The sequence below is a fragment of the Bufo gargarizans genome, chromosome 4, assembly GCF_014858855.1.
Source record: "Bufo gargarizans isolate SCDJY-AF-19 chromosome 4, ASM1485885v1, whole genome shotgun sequence".
Taxonomy (NCBI): Eukaryota; Metazoa; Chordata; class Amphibia; order Anura; family Bufonidae; genus Bufo; species Bufo gargarizans.
Genome location: NC_058083.1, coordinates 383,261,199 through 383,279,898, shown reverse-complemented (window position 1 = coordinate 383,279,898; position 18,700 = coordinate 383,261,199). Strand labels below are relative to the sequence as shown.

General features: G+C 37.8%; 1 protein-coding gene across 9 annotated transcripts in view; it reads right to left on the bottom strand.

The window, feature by feature from the left end:
* Positions 1 to 18,700, bottom strand: part of LOC122936247 (sodium/calcium exchanger 1) — a 544,043-nt gene that overhangs the window by 80,354 nt on the left and 444,989 nt on the right. For 3 of the 9 annotated variants that reach the window (XM_044292345.1, XM_044292347.1, XM_044292346.1), the window contains 4 exons: positions 12,596 to 12,702; positions 9,307 to 9,327; positions 4,903 to 4,920; positions 4,779 to 4,793 (listed from right to left, as the gene is read on the bottom strand). In XM_044292345.1, the coding sequence (XP_044148280.1) occupies positions 4,779 to 4,793; positions 4,903 to 4,920; positions 9,307 to 9,327; positions 12,596 to 12,702 (161 nt within the window). Of the gene's footprint in view, positions 1 to 4,778; positions 4,794 to 4,902; positions 4,921 to 9,306; positions 9,328 to 12,125; positions 12,230 to 12,595; positions 12,703 to 18,700 lie in introns of all 9 variants that reach the window. The other 6 variants (XM_044292348.1, XM_044292349.1, XM_044292352.1 and 3 more) reach the window with 3 other exon arrangements.

Genomic DNA, 18,700 nt, shown 5'->3' with positions numbered 1-18,700 from the left:
ACCCCGCTGGTCAGACACTCATCCCCTATCTTCTGGATAGAAAATAAGTTCTTGTAATGGGACAAGCCCTTTAAATTTACCTTTAGTTCAATAGAAAATCAAGCACATTAACAAGTCGTGATTGGCAACAATCGAGAATCTGAGCTCTTTCAGGACAAATTTGGCTCTGGACATCTACATACTACATTGTATCTCCATAGTATATCTACACATCATGTGGAATAACCTTAGTGGCAGGATTTGGCCAATGTCTTCATTGCATGGTCACAACTATCATGAATAATATTTATGTGGTAATGAATTGTTCGGTAAGTACGTATATAGAGAGGAGAGTTGGTTGCAACAAACGCCTTGAGCAAATTTAGTTCTTGATGTCTAGGCTTTCAATTATATCTTTACTTTAAAGGGAAAAAGATTAGATTAGAAAGTACGGTTCCGTCTTATTTTCATTTCATAAATACTGCTTAAAGCCTCTTAGTAATATACTCCAAGGAGTTATTCTCCTATGTTTAATAAAGGTAATTCTATCTGAAGAGCATGCCAGGCCCCATCTCGGAAAGCCTCAGTAACGCAGGCTCAGCCCATTTCTTTTAATTGCATTTACATATAAGTATTATGGCATTAGTGACTTTCTTATATCGTGGTGGTTACGTGAGACACTTAAGCTTTGTATTAACCTTTCTATCGAAGTTCAATAGGAAAATCCAAGCTTTGTATTTAATTCATTCCTATTTCCTCACCGGGCAAATCACTAGTTATAATGGTCATATAGGGATTCATCAATGAATGTAGTAAATTGTGCTCTTTCTGTAATGAGCGTGTTAACTTTAAAATGGTCTGATGCAAATGGTGCTCATTCTCCCTGCTTGTAACTCTCTCCACTGCGACTGGACAGCTCACAGCCAGGGAGAAGGAGACACCCCCTGAGAAACATGGCCGTCTCCTCCTCCCTGCACATATGGTATGGATTTACATACCAGGTGGGAAACCAGAATGGGGGGCACAGCGAGGGAGCAGAGCAGTGCATAGGAATAATAGTAACTTGCCTTCACTATGCCCCACACTGCCAGCTGGTTATATGATAATGTCAGGACTCGTGAAAGGTCCTCTTTAACACCAGGTACTAAGTGCTGACTGCAAGCACGGTAGCTAATACTGCACCCTAAGGCTAGTACAGGAGACTGGTTGGTTGACACTGGAGCACTGTTCCTGATAGAAGAGCACTGTGACTTGCACTCTACACGAATCCTTAACTGCTGGTGAGGCCCAGGAGTCACCATGGCTTATGTTTGAGATGTCCTATTCTGTATACATATTGCATACCAGCTAAGGAACATGTACCACAGGTTGAGAAGCTAGGCGCTAGAAGAAACCAAAATACAATGCAAAATGGGCATTTGGTAACACGGTCCTTAGGGCCTGTGCTCAGTAACCCAACTTAAATATTGATAATCATCTGATCAGCAGGGTTTAACTCCCAGTACCCCCGCCAATTAATTGCTTGAAGTGGGTGCAGCACTCTGGTAAGAGCCGTGGCCTCTTCCTAGGCCTGTGACATCATCCAAGAGCTGTGGGCCTTTCAAACAGCTGATCAACGGGGGTTCCAGGAGTTGGACCTCTAACAATGAGATATTGATGACCTATATGAAAACCCCATTTAATGAAAGTATTGAATAAGCTATCCAATTATATTACATGTATTTTTTCAGTTTAGTATAAAGTATACATGTACTTAATAACGATAGGTGGTATTATACCTAGGACCTATGGATGGTATGTACATGTATATATATAGTATATTTATGACCATTCGTTGCTGCTTCCTTAGTTTGGAAGCTTTTACGATCATTTGTGCATGTGAGGAATATCACATGACAAAAAATACCTAGGCCCTCTATTTACTTTAGTGGAAGTCAATGGACATGTTTTTAATGAAATGTTTACAGAGGGCTATAACCGTGTCACTTACCAGTGCTATGAAATGGCTGAGCTGCTGCGTATTTATAGCCTAATATCATTCACTGACTATAAAAGTTAAGCTCTTGTGCAGCTTTAAAATGGAAAGTTTTGGGAGAAAAAATGTGGATTTATTATTGCGCTGCACATAACAAGTCATGTACATAAGAGTGACTGTACAAGTGTGTTCTGCTTTATGTTACCAGCATCCAACGCCATCCCTAAAGCTGCTAGACTACTGTTAACCTACAAGGGGTGCCGTCAACGGTTTACATTCTGTCACTGGAAACTGTAATCTATTTAGGCAAAAATTTCCTGTAGAGGGTGTGAGAACGAATGCCTGCCTGAACAATATCTGAGGGTAACTGATGTTTACGTGGCTGACAAGCATGTGATCCATCTATACATCTTTAGTGTATGTTATGTCCCATCACAACAACTTATGTCCTATTCACAGGAGAGATGATGAGTGTTTGATCACTGGAGACCCCCTACCAATCAAAACGGGGGTCACAAGGAATGGAGCAATGGTCACACATGTGTGGTACGGCCTCATTCATTCCTCAGCTATCTTCATCAGTCTAATAGAGAATGGGGGGTGCATGCGTGGTCCTTGCTTCATTAAAATGGGGGAACAGTTATGGGATCCACGTAAAAAGGCTGCATCCCTAGTCCCCTAATAAATCACGCAAATCAGGCTTCACTTTTTATTTACAGTATAGCATTCACTTTATACTCAGTGATTCCCTAATTATACGGATTTCATCGTTGAGCCTGTTATGTTAGCTGTCTGTGTCATTATTTGTAATTACAGAGTACCTTCACCAGTGTAAAACGTAACCTTTACTGATGTCCAAGAGACCAGACTTTCTTTCCATCAATATGGCCAGCACCGCCAAACTTGGCATCTCATCTAGGATTTGGGCAAGTATAATCATAGCCTCCCCTTTCTGTCATAGCGATTGTTATGTTTATTGGCCTATCCTGCTGTTATTTCGATTTTATTGAAAGCCATACTTTGATTATCAGTATTTAAATTGTGTGTGTGAGATTTTTAAAAGGGTCTCAGTAGTAGTAGCACTGTGGACATTTGGTATGTGATGCAGATGCATTATATTTGGCCCCAAATATGTGGCAATTGTCTTTCTTTATGGCCATGAGACTTACCATTATCATTTGGGTATAACTACAAGAATATAATCTGATTCGCACACATATTTTTGCCTCCATTCCTGTTTTGTTTGTTTGTGGGAGTTTTTTGTTATATGTGGTCCCCTGATGAACTGACCCCAGAGAATGGGTCGGGACAAAGTTTGCATTCCTGGGACATATTGTATGTGCACATTTCTTTTCCACTTGTGATCAAAACCTGGACGCCACTGGTTTATTTGGGAGCATATATGTATTATGTGCCATTATTTTTGTTGTAACTTTATTATTTTCCGATAAATGTATTGACTTATGACATTACTATTGGAATGTACTAATATTAGATCTCTTCTCGGGTGGCGGTATCTATACCTTGTCAGGGAGATATAGGGCCTATCAGGAGGTTCCTGATACGAGATCGCCCCTGTCGGGACAGCCATTCCGTTTTGCTTGTCAGGACCTATAGTTTGATGGGGCAAGTGTGAGGGTGAGTCAATTTTCCTTTCCTTTTCCTGCCCAGTCATTGTGAATTGCTTTTTAAGGGCACAAATTGGGTGATTTTTAATGATCATCAGTAAAGGTTACGTTTTACACTGGTGAAGGTACTCTGTGATTACATAATAATTTAGTTACACTAGTGACTACCTGACATCTGATGTCTATATCTATCAGAACTGTGAAAAATATGTGTCGTTATTTGACAATTTACACTTTATTAATTGCAGCTCTCGTACTGGTTTTTATTCACCATCCAGTCTTCCACTGTTGATTCAGAGTTTTCTGTCAATTAGGCCTCATGCACCATATTGCGGTTAGCAAACCACAGTTTTCTTGCTCCCATCTCTAGAAAAGACTATTTTTATCTGCAATACGGACTAGAATAGTAAAAATACGGACAGCACAGTTTTGGTTTTTTTGCGGACCCACAGACATGAAGGAGTTCCTGTGTTATATAGAAAAAATATGGTTCAGACACAGATGAAAAATATGGTCCTGTGCATGAGGCCTTGTGCAGAGCAAAATCTGTCAATCAGCAGCTGGAAGGCAAGGTTTGCTCACAATTCATGAATACGGAGGACTTTGCGTGCATCAAGGAAAGCCCTCCTTCAGTAGCGAGTGCTGCAACGAATGAAGTGTAAATTGCACTAAACTACACGACAGGAAACAAATATGTGGTTTGATGTTAGAAACGCGTGTTTACAGCTTACATTTTTTAAGAGCACTATAAGAAATGAAAGATTTGTTGTGATTGGTTGCTATGGGCTTTTTTTTTTTTTTTTTTTTTTTAGACAGCTTCATAAATCGGCCCCAAAATGTCCAATTAGTGTACTGGTTTCCATTCATAATGGAGCCACAACAGCTATGCCGGATCCCAATGATTCTTACAAAGCCATTGGGATCTGTCAGATGTTCTTGATATTCTTGATAGCAGGAATAGTGCTGTCTTGCCTTCCAAAACTTTATAACCCATATAAAAACTTTGGAAATGCCAGAGTGACACTACCCTCACCATGAGATCCATCGCTGGTGAGTAATGGCAGTAGTCCCATCAGTCATACACACATAAAACACATGTAGAGTTAATAGTGCTGGACATAAACCAGAATAAAAGTGACTTGGCTTGTAACTGGAGTGTGGGTGTTAAGGGAACGGTACACATTTTTGCATCTTACCAAACAGCACTTTCCCTTTGAAAGAGATGATAATACAAGATCAATAGAAAATAACACCAAAAACAACAACAATGGTATTTAGACTAACTGCACCACAGCGGGGCAATAGATGTGGAATACATACCTGTAATGGTAAAGTCACCTAGTGCACGTTTAAGACAAAAGAGAGAGAAAGAATGTATTAGTAAAAAAACATTTCATGTAACGTACTGTGACAAATATGAGCTTACTGATCAGCACAATCAGTAAATCACTACATCTGCCAACATCATACTGACTTATATATTTACTTTATATTGGTTTTCTGACCTCAAAAAACACTAAGAATTAGCTTTAGGCCCCATTCACACAACCATGTTTTTGGGTCCGTTCCACAGTCCTGCAAAAAAAAAAAAAAAAAAAAAGAAATGTCCTATTCTTGTCTGTTTTGCGGACAAGAATAGGCATTTTTACAATGGATCCGCAAAAAACAAAAAAAAAAAAAAGCTACACGGATGTCATCTGTATTTTTTGCGGATGTGCATTTTGCGGACAGCAAAATACATATGATAGTGTGAATGCACCCTTAAGTGTAAAAAACCCAGCTGTATGCACCACAGAAATTCTGCGCCATGTGACCACAGTTGCAAACCCTAAACGTAACCGTAACATCACTACAGATGACACATTACCGATATGGGCAGCAATTATCTGCTGTGGTCACATGGTTCCAGAAGACATGATGGTCACCATATTCTTTTGACATCTGGGGCAACTTAGAAGTGTTTTGTAGGGGTCAGAAGAATCCGTTAACATCCTCCCATGTTTCTTCAAAATTTCAATCAGACAGACAAGCACTGTAAATGTGTGTGACCATTTCATAAGACACAATAATGGGTTCCTTCTGCTTCCTTGCAGTAGTCAGCTGAGCATGTACGGTATGTGCTGTCAATGGGTAGAGAGGAGAAAGACGTTGCCAGACACCTCTAGCGGCAGCTTATCTTTTAGTAGAAGAAATCGGGTGAAAATATCAGGTGACAGTATTCATGTTGCCCGATCGTTCTCTCCCCCAACATCATGTGTCAGGAGAGACTCCCCATAAACATTGAGTTGTTGGTCAGACCTGCCATTCTCAGCAGGTTCGGCTAACAATACACTAATGTGTATGATGGCCTTTACAGTAAGGAGGCAGGAAACAAGCAAGCTTTGCAAAGACTACTGCAGGGAATCAGGAGGGACTGCCGGCTGTATCAAACGTTAAAAAAAGGAAATCTAGTCAAAATATTCAGGTTCAGATACACATGAGGAAATCACAATAATGAAGACTATGATACCTGACCACTGCTGATTTTCAGAAAGAAAGGACTATATGGAGCACAGATCAGAAGATCATTTTGACCGGATTTGCCCTTGCACAATGTGACATTCTATATCCTATAGTAGCTTTTAGGAGTTTCTTAAAAAGCTATCTCTACTGTTACAGTCTCCACAATACAAATGATTTGGAGCAATCTCCTACCTTACTTAATAATACTGTTCCCCACCTCAACTGCCTCTACAGTCTGTATTCTGCAGGTCAACTGGGGGCAGATACAGCTATAAAAAGATTGGCCCCTAGTTGTGGGAATCTAAGATTTGTATGCTTGTGGGGGAACAGAGAGAGAGTGATCTGTAGTAAAACTACGGAGCACAATGGTTAATTCAAGTAGATTATAAAACAGCTCAAAATCATTTATAGAGGGTAAAATTTAAAGAGCATTTCATCATGACTCTTGTCTGTAAACTCTATTGTGAGTATAAAAAAAGCATATTACAGTTTTTGAGAAAATAAATTCAGAATGCGTATAGCAGCACATACAGTACAACTGTATATACAGTATATGTAATAAGCTTGTCTTTACCTCGTCACATTTTCACTACAATTCCTCCCCTTCCATATGGTTCTCAACATTTTTCTTTTATGGAAAAAAATAAATTCCTTTCAACTGTACATGTTTTTTTTTTGTTTTTTTTTAATACAGTATCACAGTTGATTTCTTAGAAAATAACAAGACATCATCTTTGTCTTTTACCAGTGCAGCCGAAGAACTGCAGAAACTCTACTGTCCCATTCATTTTGCTTGTTTCTTTTGGCTATTTACTAGTCGTGCTGTGTCATGTAATACCACTTCCATAAGTGCTCACATGCTAGATTTAATTTCTACAGATTGGTATGATATGATGCAAATTACAATGTAATTATCTGGAGAGCCCTCGGGTCCAAAGAAATTACACTTCTGATGTTCTTAATCTTATAACTGGACATGCTGTACAGTGTTTCCTTTAGTTTTATGATGTCTTTGTGGTTTGCAAATTACTTTATGGTTAGAGTTAACTTTTTAAAGGCCAGCTTATGCACAATTTATTTCAAACAGCTTTGGGAAGAATTAGAGAGTGGGATCAGTTACTATCGATGTAACAAGAGACTAGGTAGAAACCTCTTATGAAGAATGTAATAATGAAGATGCCGAATTTAAAATCATTCGAATAATGAGAGTGTTAGCATTCATTTATGACAACAGGGCTAATCGGAAGCTTATATCACTACAGGCCATTTAATAGCAATTTATTTTTAAAAAATGTAAAAAATGTGTTGTTCTGCAGGGAGAGATTAACTAGATTAAAGTCACATTTTCAGAAAAAAATTGATATGTCATAGAGACATAAAAGTTTTGTGATTGGCGGGGGTCTGAAGGATGAGACTCCCACCGAATTCTAGAGCAAGGAGTGAATCTCTCCTCATTGTAGGAGAGAAGCAAGATGGTTTCAATAGAAAGTTTATGGGTCCATCTTGCTTCTGTCTCCTGCAGTGAGGGGAGAGAGGATAATACGCAAAGGTTTCTCTCTTCTCATTCTAAAGATTGTGGGGTCTCAGCACTCGGACCCCATTTTGACTTGGTGACCCATTAAAAAAAAGCATTAGATTTTCTTTGACCTAGCCAATTTATCGTTTATATAAAACAGGTACAGTCAGGTTACAAAATTGTAGCATGGCTCTGGGACACTAATTTGGTTCCACACTTTAAAAGGTCCATATTACAACACTTTACGAAATGTGTCATCAGAAAATGAACTATTGTTTAAATGAAGTTTTAATTTAAAAGATATTTCTAAATTATATTTGATGATTTTAAAAAAAAAATAATCTCAAAATCCAGTAGTTTTTGCACTGGCCACTATGCATTATAATAGGCACCACTTCTTGGCAGCCCACATAATCATAAAAAAAAAAACAGAAGTAAAAAACTACAATAATAAAATTAAAAACAGATTAGAAAAAAAGCATTTTGTATCACTATCTGCAGAAAAAAATTATAGGTGGTCATTTAATAGGCAGCAACTACTGCTGGTTTATCAACATGAAGCCACCACTTTGTCCCCAGTTCACTTGTTGCTCTAGCTTATTAAACATACCGGACATTTGTGCCATTTGAATTAATTAAGGGTCTCCACTAAATGCTTATAGATAACATAGATCTATCAATGTTTAGTTGTTGTTTAAAAAAATAAAATATTTTTTTTTTATTGGACGAAAGATAATCTTTAAAATCTTTTAGAATTCTTTAGTCTTTCTTGATATTTTTTAACTCTTCCAGTCATTATTGTCTGCAGTTCACTTGATGCCCTAGGTTACCAAAACTTTTTTTTTTCCCTTTAAAATAGATGAAAACCAATCTTCAAAATGTTTCTGAATTCATTTGTCTTGATATAGCTTGAACTCTTCCAGTCATTATTGTCTAGGTCAGATCTTTAATTACAGCATTTATTGAATGTGACGGGCATAGGACTGGAGGGTCTAATTAACGGTAATAGAAAAAAACTAATGTTACTCAAAAGTATAATTAGTTATCCATCTGACATTAGTTATAGCATCTAGTACTTATGTCCGTGTTCCATGATAGTTGGCCTTTTATCAACTAATATAGGGAGACACTAAGCTGTAGATTTGTGTTGTATAAAGATGCCCTTTAGGCAATTAATGATCTAGGATAAGGGAATTCCTGTCTGAAGAGAAAATTCTAATTACCAGTTCCTTCACTGTTAATTGTCTATGAGGACCACGTTGACTCAGTAATTTTGGATACTGTAAGATGACAATTTATGGCCCCTAGAGCCGGGCCTCTGGATGTAAATGGATTTGTGGAACACAACTGTCCCATTACCGACTCTGCCAAGATCTTTAATCACAGCACAACAGTAAATCTATGTTTAATGAATAAACAGCTCATTTTTCATTATTATATTTCACTTACAGCTTAGTTATCTGCAGTTTGCATGAGTAGATCTGCATGAACTCAGAACCTACTCAACTTCTTATCTTACTTTACACTCTTCTTGACCATCCCAGGCATATAAAATAATCCCCAGGCACAAAATAAAGTAGAAAACACAAGAAATAATCACACTGCGAAAATTACAATAATAAGATTGGAAAAAAGGAGGGCAAAGTGTTGTCTCAGGAAAGACAAGGAAATTAAAGAGGTAGAAACAAAGGAAATGAAATGCTTACCAAGCTCATTCAATAACAGGGCTGTAAAGAGAACACATAGAAGACAAACAAAGGATAAGAAACACAAATGAATAGTGAAAATGGAGAAGATGTCCACAGAAAGTAGAACTATATGATTAGAGAGACTCACAGGGACTCACTTTGTAGGCAGGATCATCATTTATGAACAGAACAGGAAACGGTTCTAAGCTGGTTGATAATGGTGCCTCATGGTTGGCACTGACTTTAGTAAATTGATAGGTTACATTTTCATAAATTATCACTCCGTGGGCCACCTCTAAGTGTAGATTTAAAAAAATGAAAACTGATTGACCGAGGTACACAGCTGCTTTACTTGGTGCTATGTTTTTTTAGACTTGAGTAACCTATCCTATACGGCAGGAGATGCCATGATTTATACAGAATCTGACAGACAAGACCTTTTATGCCTTGGTATGAGATAAGCAACATATGGAGATCCAGTATGGCTTGCAAGTATGTGCATGAGATCTTAATCTGACACTGAGAAATAATTACGGTACCTATTAATTATTTCCATGTGCTTAATTATTCCCCTACTTTATGTCTTTGCTTTATTTAATTATAAAGATTGGATTCTTAAATAAATGATATTCTTAGTTTTATGAATGTCTGGATAGGATCCCATTTTTTACTTGCAGCTCCTAAAGTTTAATGTTACACATCATTTTTCTGTTTATTGGTGCTCCTAAAGTCCATTTAAAACACATTATCCTTTTCTTGTTAAGAAATATTAATTGAAAGCCTGCCAAACAATGCACTGCTTAGCAGAACATATACAATAACACCACAAGACTCTAATTAAGTAACATCTTAGGCCTGTTCCATAAGGCAACGTAGTGCCGTTAAATTATCTTAGGGTTACAATGCAAATGAGCAACCTGGTGTGTTTTATCACATAGCCAAGTTTCTTTTGGCATTATATTTATGCAATGATTGCTATAATTATTATGCATGTTCACTAATTAAGAAGTGTTTGTATCCTAACCAAAGATCCAGAAAATCATGTGTTTCACAAAGATATGCAAACAGGCTAATTTCTAATTTTTCAAAGGGGGAGCGGGGATAAAACCTACAGTGGATGTCCTCCTCAATTATTATATTTTATTTTAGTGCTTTTGACATGTCTACATTAGATTTAATTAAGCAAACTAATGACTTGGCCAAAAGAAACCTAATCCTCTGGATACATAATTATACACCTGATAGAAGCGAAGCCAGATCAGATTTAGAAAAACTCGCAGAGCGTGAGGCTATGAAAGTTTATATGGTATTTTATGTTTATATTTTTTAAAATTTTCATTCACTTTTGACATTACATTTCATGCAACTTCACGTCTGCGCTAACATGTCAAAACTACATGCAGGATACTGGGTTTAGGTAAAGGAATTAGTACATTTTGTTTAAGGTAGCATCTGTAATGTATATTATTAATATATTAATAAAGCACATGCATGCCCTTATTAGTAAAAATATGACACTGTTATGTCTCCTTGAGAGGACAATTTTTGCTGGTCGTTAGGCCTCGGCAATCTAGCTTTTACTCGACCAAATTATATGAATAATTGGACTGTTGCACTATCATCTTTAAAAGTTATCTTGAATACTTCATAGAGACATGTCATTCTCATCGGTGGTGTTGACTATAATGGTATCCGGCTGGTTTCCAGCATGTGTGCTGGGTTTCGGCTGGACAAAAAACGGTAATGAAGGGTCTTCTCATCAGACAGATGAAATTGTAGAAAGAAGCCATGGCCATTAAAGGAGAAATATAGTATTACATGGCACTCATTCAGATTAATGGTCATCCATGCAATACAAGGATGGCTCGAGTCCACCAGAATGGGAACTACTCTTAGGCGCCCCTCTCCGAGTTGGTTCCCTAATGGGGAATCCAGTTACGATAGGACCAAATGCCATTAAAAAGTCATATGGATTGGAGCTGTGTTCATGAGACAACCCCTTGAGGGTGGCTCTATTGGGTCATACAGATGTAATAGATACGGGCTGGTCTTGGAGCCTCCTTTTTCAGCCACTTCAATGAGCTGCTCTGTTTTATATGATCAGGAGAATCCATTAATTTTGCAGCTGGCCCATTGATGAAGTAAAGGTGATCATATCGAACTTGGAAACTTGGTTGGAAATGTTATGGCATATGGCCATAGCTCTTCTTTTTCAAGAATATTACTTACATGGCTGATGTGTACATTTTGGATAAAGCCAGCAAAAAACTGCTGCTGTCTTTATGTATTGTCTCCAAATGCACAAGACATGATCTGAAATACACGGCAGCAGAGGACTGCCTGTTAACTACTGTATTTATAGAATATGTAAGGGAGGCTTTTATAGCGAAGGGACTATATATGGCAGAAGGTTTACTACTGTGACTTGATTACTTAATATGGGCCCTTTCCACAATAAGATGCCATCTGTGCAATTATGCACTTATACATGGCACTTGTAAAGGTGGGAGGGAATAGAGGGAAGGAAGAGATGACTAAGTAAATACCCCTATGCAGAAAGGGGATAGCACAGCTATCAGTTTTCTTGGTTTTTCCTAACCCTGTTATTGCCAGAGTCTGTAAGACACTTTGAAATGTATAATAAATCAAGTTTGCTTAGAGAGAGATCTAAGCGTATCAACAAAGAGCTCGGTAGGCTGTACAGAAAGCATTGCACAGAGTTCAGATGCCAAGCAAGAGGAGAGAGAGCAAGTTGTGAGAGTAGGGAATTATAAACAGGAGAGAAAGTTGATTTTTTTTTTTAACTGCTCGGTTTGTTTGTTTTTATACTCTCACACCTTTCATTCTTCCTCGTATCCAGATTGGTTCTTCAAGCACAAGGTAGAAATAGGACTCTTTGTCATACTGCTCTCTGTCAAGTATTTTAAGGGAAATGTACTTCCTGTGGGGACACAAGACAGGGAAATGGATGTTTGCAGTCTCACACACATGCTTTAACATTGATCTAAGCCTGATGGGTATTATGAGGTTATGAGTAGAGAAACATGCACATCTCCATAAAAGTATTTCAAGGGGCAAAAGACTATAATCTGAGCAAATAGTTTCTTACCTCTTAAGCTAAGATCCTTGAAAAAAATAATAATAATCCAACTAGCTACTTAAATTAACTTGCCAAAGTAATGAGTCCCTTGAAATCTACAGGCCCCTTGTAGATACGTAAATGGACATGTGCATAAACCGATTAAGCCATTCAAGTGTGGTGAGTCATATTACTAGTTAATGACCAGCCTCAGAGCAGATCCCCCACCTTTCTTCTCACTCATCTCCATCAGACGAGGCTCCCCAATCTCAAGGAAGAAGGTCTTGTTTTTCTCATATTCCTCATCATCAATTATTTTCACTGATATGGTTTTGCTGCAAGAAGAGGAAAAGGAAAGATTGAAGAGAAGAAGCACAGGACAAAAGAGAAGCAGAAAGTCAACTAGGCAATAGTATTTAGAATGCAGGTCTAGACAAAGGCAGGAATATAGAATAGGGAGAATCAAGAAATGAGAAGGGGGCCTTATTCCTCAGTAAACTAAACCAGTGAAATGAGATCATTAAGAATCTTAAAATCCTCAAATAAACTGTTATTTTATATACCGGTAATAACAAAAATATACAGTATACATTCTTTTACAAAATGGCAGCAAACCATGTTACATCAGAGGTTCTTAAACTGATTGGGGCACAAAACTAGTATGCCTGGAATAAAGTCTGGAGGCCAACATCTCTACTGCTGGATCCAAATTTAAAGACATCACTTCTAGTGAAGTCAGTTGATGGACACCATTGAGGTTTACACATTGGTATATTCTTTGGTACAGTACACCAAACTGTGTGACATATGATGACAATCCTTATCAGCACTAACACAATGGAAGTGTGCACAGTACTGTTAACAAGTGCTCAATTAATGATAGTCAAGGGTCAATAAGCAAAGTCATTGGCATTTCTGTGTCCCTCATCAAGGTTAAGTGCCTCGACATTACACGGATAATTGGATTAATGTGAGAACAACAGCCATAGAAAAACATTCACAATACATACTGTCAATTATGATTTGAGAGAGGTCTTATATTGTGAATCATTGAAAGGGATGGAACTTTCTTGAGAAGATCTCTATCAAGTCATAATGCATACAATGGCAGTCTAGCCCTCCGACAATAGTCTGTAACTGCGTAAAAATACACCCAAAGCGAAATTACATTTGTGCCTGTACCAGGTTTACAAAGGCTGAAGCACAAAAGCCGAAGCGCAAAATGCTTTCTGATACGTTGTACATGAAGAAATAAGACATAATAATAACCCAGCGAAGCTGGTTTTGTAAAATGCTTTCAATTATACACAACCAAGTAACTTGAGTGACACAAAATTACCTGATTGTATGGTGGAAAGAACTTTTTTAGAAAGCCTTGAAGAGTGAATGCACCTTTAGCGTCGTCTAAGGATGACAACAGCATCCTAGAATTTCTATTACATATATTCTATGATGGATTTTAAAGGAACATTTTGGAAAGATTTGTCATTAAGGAACCACTATATATGTACCGTAAATCACGGTAAGTCTTCTGGAAGCACAGAGGAGGTCTCGGAATACCTCTGGCCTACCTCTGCAACCTTAGCTCAGTCTAAATCTGGCACATTAAATAAATGTCAGCCAAACAAGTCAACCATCTAATATGTAAAGGGTCCTTCTGACTCTCTCTAAAACAGATGCCAGGGATATAAGGATTGGGCAGTTGGATGTTAACCTGTTGAAGGTGCCTGACAGTGGCTTTCTCTCCTCTCCTTGGCTGAGAAAGCAGGTGTATGGGGGTGTCAGGAGAAACAGCTGTTGGCTGAAACTGTACACAGCTAACAGCTATCTAATGTGCTTGGCCTGCTTTACCAATAGTATCAGTGAATGATGTCACCAAATAAACCATTAGTTACTGATGCAGACTTTGGTGCAAAAGTCTACAGTCAAAGGTGTGCATAGAGATAGTGGGGCCATAGCCAAGAGTAAAATTGTCCCCATCTTGTGCAGATTAACATCACAATACCTCTCACCACCTAGAACAAGAGAGTTTGGTGCTTGTTTGCCCTGATTAAGGATTTGGGGCCTGTAGGGGCCACATGGGCTACATCAATGGCACATAAGTCCATGCCAGAGAATGTTATTATTTCACTTTTTTTCAAAATCACAGTATATTATTATTTTAAATTATTATTGTAGACCACAGATCAGCAACCTCTAGCATTACAGCTGTTGTGAAACTACAACTCCCAGCATGCTCATTTCACTTCTGTGGGAATTCCAAGGACAGTTTAGCAAATGTGAAGGTGTAGGGAGTTAAAGTTTTTCAACAGCTGGAGTGCCGGAGGTTTTGATCCCTGTTATAGACTATTGTAGGGGTAAATCCACCGAAGACCATCAAAATAGCTGCAGGTGGTTCAAAAATATAAAAAATATACAATATTTTGAAGTACATTGGACTAATGGAGTCTATGGTGACATCCATGCTGTTTCTTCTGGCTTTTTCTACTTGGCAGTAGAACAATAAGTGAAGCTACAGCTGGGAGAATTGAAAAAAACAAAAACAAATTGAACTGGCAGAATTTCTCCGGATAATACACAAAACTGGCAATGTAAGGCATTAAAGTGGCTAATTATTTTGTTATTGCCTATTATGTTCCAAACATCACGTACGACAAGCACCCTTGTCATTTAAAAAGAGAAGGCAGGGGGGCAAAAGGACCTTTTGCTGCAATTTTGATCCTGTACTACAGACAGCAGCTTTCCTCCCATATTAATTAACCAGATTATGCTCCAATAAAGTCACAAGTCTGAATGTGTAATCACTGCGCTATAGTACTTCCACTGTGTTTGCCACGATCATCATACTCAAATCAAAAGACACTTGCTAAGCTCATCCACAAGTACATTCAATGAGGAAATTGCTGGTAATCGAGGGAAGTGTATAGTGAGTTTGATTTATTTGACAATGCCTCCTCAGTTTGGCATCAAGAATAGTTTTCTGTACTATCTAATGTCAAATCAGGCGTGTACATTTTTGATGTGTAAACTTTGAGAGATATGTAAAGATTTTAAATTCAAACTTCTGTCCTGATTACATTCGTAGTATCCTAATACTTCAGAATTTAGTGGCCACTAGAGGAAGCATAACAGCTAACCCAGTATTATTTAATTATATTAATTATCATTATAAATAATTATTATTTTAATTATATTATTTAATTATATTTAAATATAAAATAGTATGCATTCAACTCCTAAGCTCCCCCTTGTGGTGGCTGCAGGCCGAAGAAATAGCATCATATATTTATGCATTTATGTCTATGCAAGGGATTTCGAGTTATGTATCAGAAAAATGAATCTGTGCCAACTATAAAGACAAGAGGCTATTTTTATATCATGTTTTTGTCCCAGATTTGACATGTATGTTGGGGGTAAATGACGAAGAAGCTAATTAAACTATACTTTTCCATCCTGCATGGTCCAGCAAAAATATAATATACATAGATAGATACTTTTTTTTAACAAAGTAACCCTACGACGATGGATGCCACTGTATGCCCCATAACGTTTGGGACAAAAACTTGTGAACACAGCCTATGTAAAAAGAAAAAAAAAAATAACACAGGATGTTGGATGTAAATTTGACATCTACTCCTACATGCAAACTTGGTTTAGCCAAGATGCATATGCCCAATAATTCTCAGATCATGTCTGGGAAGGGGAAAGTCAACATACCCCATCCAGATATGATAGTTAATCCTGCTAATAACTTGATGTGACCAAATTTGAAATTATGTGTGTGGCCACTTTTACTAAAATTCCCAAGCTGGTACGTCACTCGAGTTAATAAGGCTCCATGATAAAATTAATAAGGCTCCATGATAATCTCCATGATAAGATGTCAAGATAGTATTCCTTACCCACATGTACTAATTTCTGTTGGTGACAATTTGAAAAAAATCTCAATATTGCTATTAAAACTTTCTGGGCAACTTCTGCTGTCTAGGTTTATTTTAAATTTACCCTTAGGGTAAAAAAAAAAGTATAGACTACAGTATATATGTTTTTTCTAAAAATAATGGACACTACAAGTAACGAGAGTCGAGGAGTCTTATACTCCTGATAAACCCATAAGCTATTCCTCTCCATTACAATATCCTTTGAACATCTTCCTGTGAATAAAGTTGCTTGTCCTTCAAGCTTAGCATGAATTAATCTACATTCTGAGCAGCCACTTAAAGTTCAGCAAACAAAGCATAGATCACTGTTATGAATATGTATAGCGAGGCCCATTATTTACCTCTGCACCTAATTTAATGACTACAAATAGATGAATAGGTAAGAAGCAAAGAACATTTGTGAGAGGAGCTGGCAAAGTGGCTTTCAGGAAATTTATAAGGAATAATAACAGAAATTGGAGTGCATGAAAGAACACATTTTGGCATTGGCCACCTGCATCTGGCAGGGTTTAGGAGAGCAGTACATCATCTAAAAACCATTAGCAGCAAGATCAATGACATCTCTAGCAATATGAATTCCTTTGTTTACCGATTTCATTTTTTGGGCATAAGAACGGCTATTCTTGGCTACTACAATCAGTCAAAATATCTCAATCAACCCTAGGTAGGAGCAGCAGGCACCTGTCACATGCTATACGGCAAACCAAAGTTAGATAAATAAATTACAATTGGTATTTTTAGAACATATATTTCCCATTTATAAGGTACATAGTCATCGTTCAAAGCGTCTTCTGAAAGAATGGGAAGTTCTATTTATTCACAATTTCCGCATGAAGATGGCTTGTTCTTGTCTATTATGACAATAATATAACTAGGTATTTTTAAAGGCTAGCCACTGCTGATAGGGTTTAACTAATCCATCAAACTCAAGGTAATACCTTGGTCTATAATCTAGACATGAAGAGCAATTTATTTACTGGGCTAACTACGACTGCATATTTCATGGCTAGTAGCCATGTTACCTTCCTTGTCTGATTCAATATGACGGAACATCAACGAGGCTAGTCAATACTGATTACAGAAGAGAAAAATTTCCTTATGGCATGAAACTGCTTAAGTGCAAAGGTGAAAATGTCAATGTAATTCCAAGTTTTGAGCACCAATTTCAGGTTTTGGTTGAGGTGTTGGCTCATCAGCAACATTCACGGCTGAAAAGTTACAATGGATGATATCTAAATGAAAGACTCCAACTGTTCAAGAATTGTGCACATACAGACGTGGACAAAATTGTTGGTACCCTTTGGTCAATGAAAGAAAAAGTCACAATGGTCACAGAAATAACTTTAATCTGACAAAAGTAATAATAAATTAAAATTCTATAAATGTTAACCAATGAAAGTCAGACATTGTTTTTCAACCATGCTTCAACAGAATTATGTAAAAAAATAAACTCATGAAACAGGCATGGACAAAAATGATGGTACCCCTAGAAAACACAGAACATAATGTGACCAAAGGGACATGTTAATTCAAGGTGTGTCCACTAATTAGCATCACAGGTGTCTACAACCTTGTAATCAGCCATTGGGCCTATATATATGGCTCCAGGTAATCACTGTGTTGTTTGGTGATATGGTGTGTACCACACTCGACATGGACCAGAGGAAGCAAAGGAAAGAGCTGTCTCAAGAGATCAGAAAGAAAATTATAGACAAGCATGTTAAAGGTAAAGGCTATAAGACCATCTCCAAGCAACTAGATGTTCCTGTGAGTACAGTTGCACATATTATTCATAAGTTTAAGATCCATGGGACTGTAGCCAACCTCCCTGGACGTGGCCGCAGGAGGAAAATTGATGACAAATCTAAGAGACGGATAATCCGAATGGTAACAAAAGAGCCTAGAAAGACTTCTAAAGAGATTCAAGGTGAACTTCATGCTCAAGGAACATCAGTGTCAGATCGCACCATCCGTCGTTGTTTGAGCCAAAGTGGACTACATGGGAGACGACCAAGGAGGACACCATTGTTGAAAACGAATCATAAAAAAGCAAGACTGGAATATGCCAAACTACATGTTGACAAGCCACAAAGCTTCTGGGAGAATGTCCTGTGGACAGATGAGACAAAAATCGAAGTTTTTGCCAAGGCACATCAGCTGTATGTTCACAGACGAAAAAATGAAGCATATCAAGAAAAGAACACTGTCCCTACTGTGAAACATGGAGGAGGCTCTGTTATGTTCTGGGGCTGCTTTGCTGCGTCTGGCACAGGGTGTCTTGAATCTGTGCAGGGTACAATGAAATCTCAAGACTATCAAGGAATTCTAGAGAGAAATGTACTAGCCAGTGTCAGAAAGCTTGGTCTCAGTCGCAGGTCATGGGTCTTGCAAC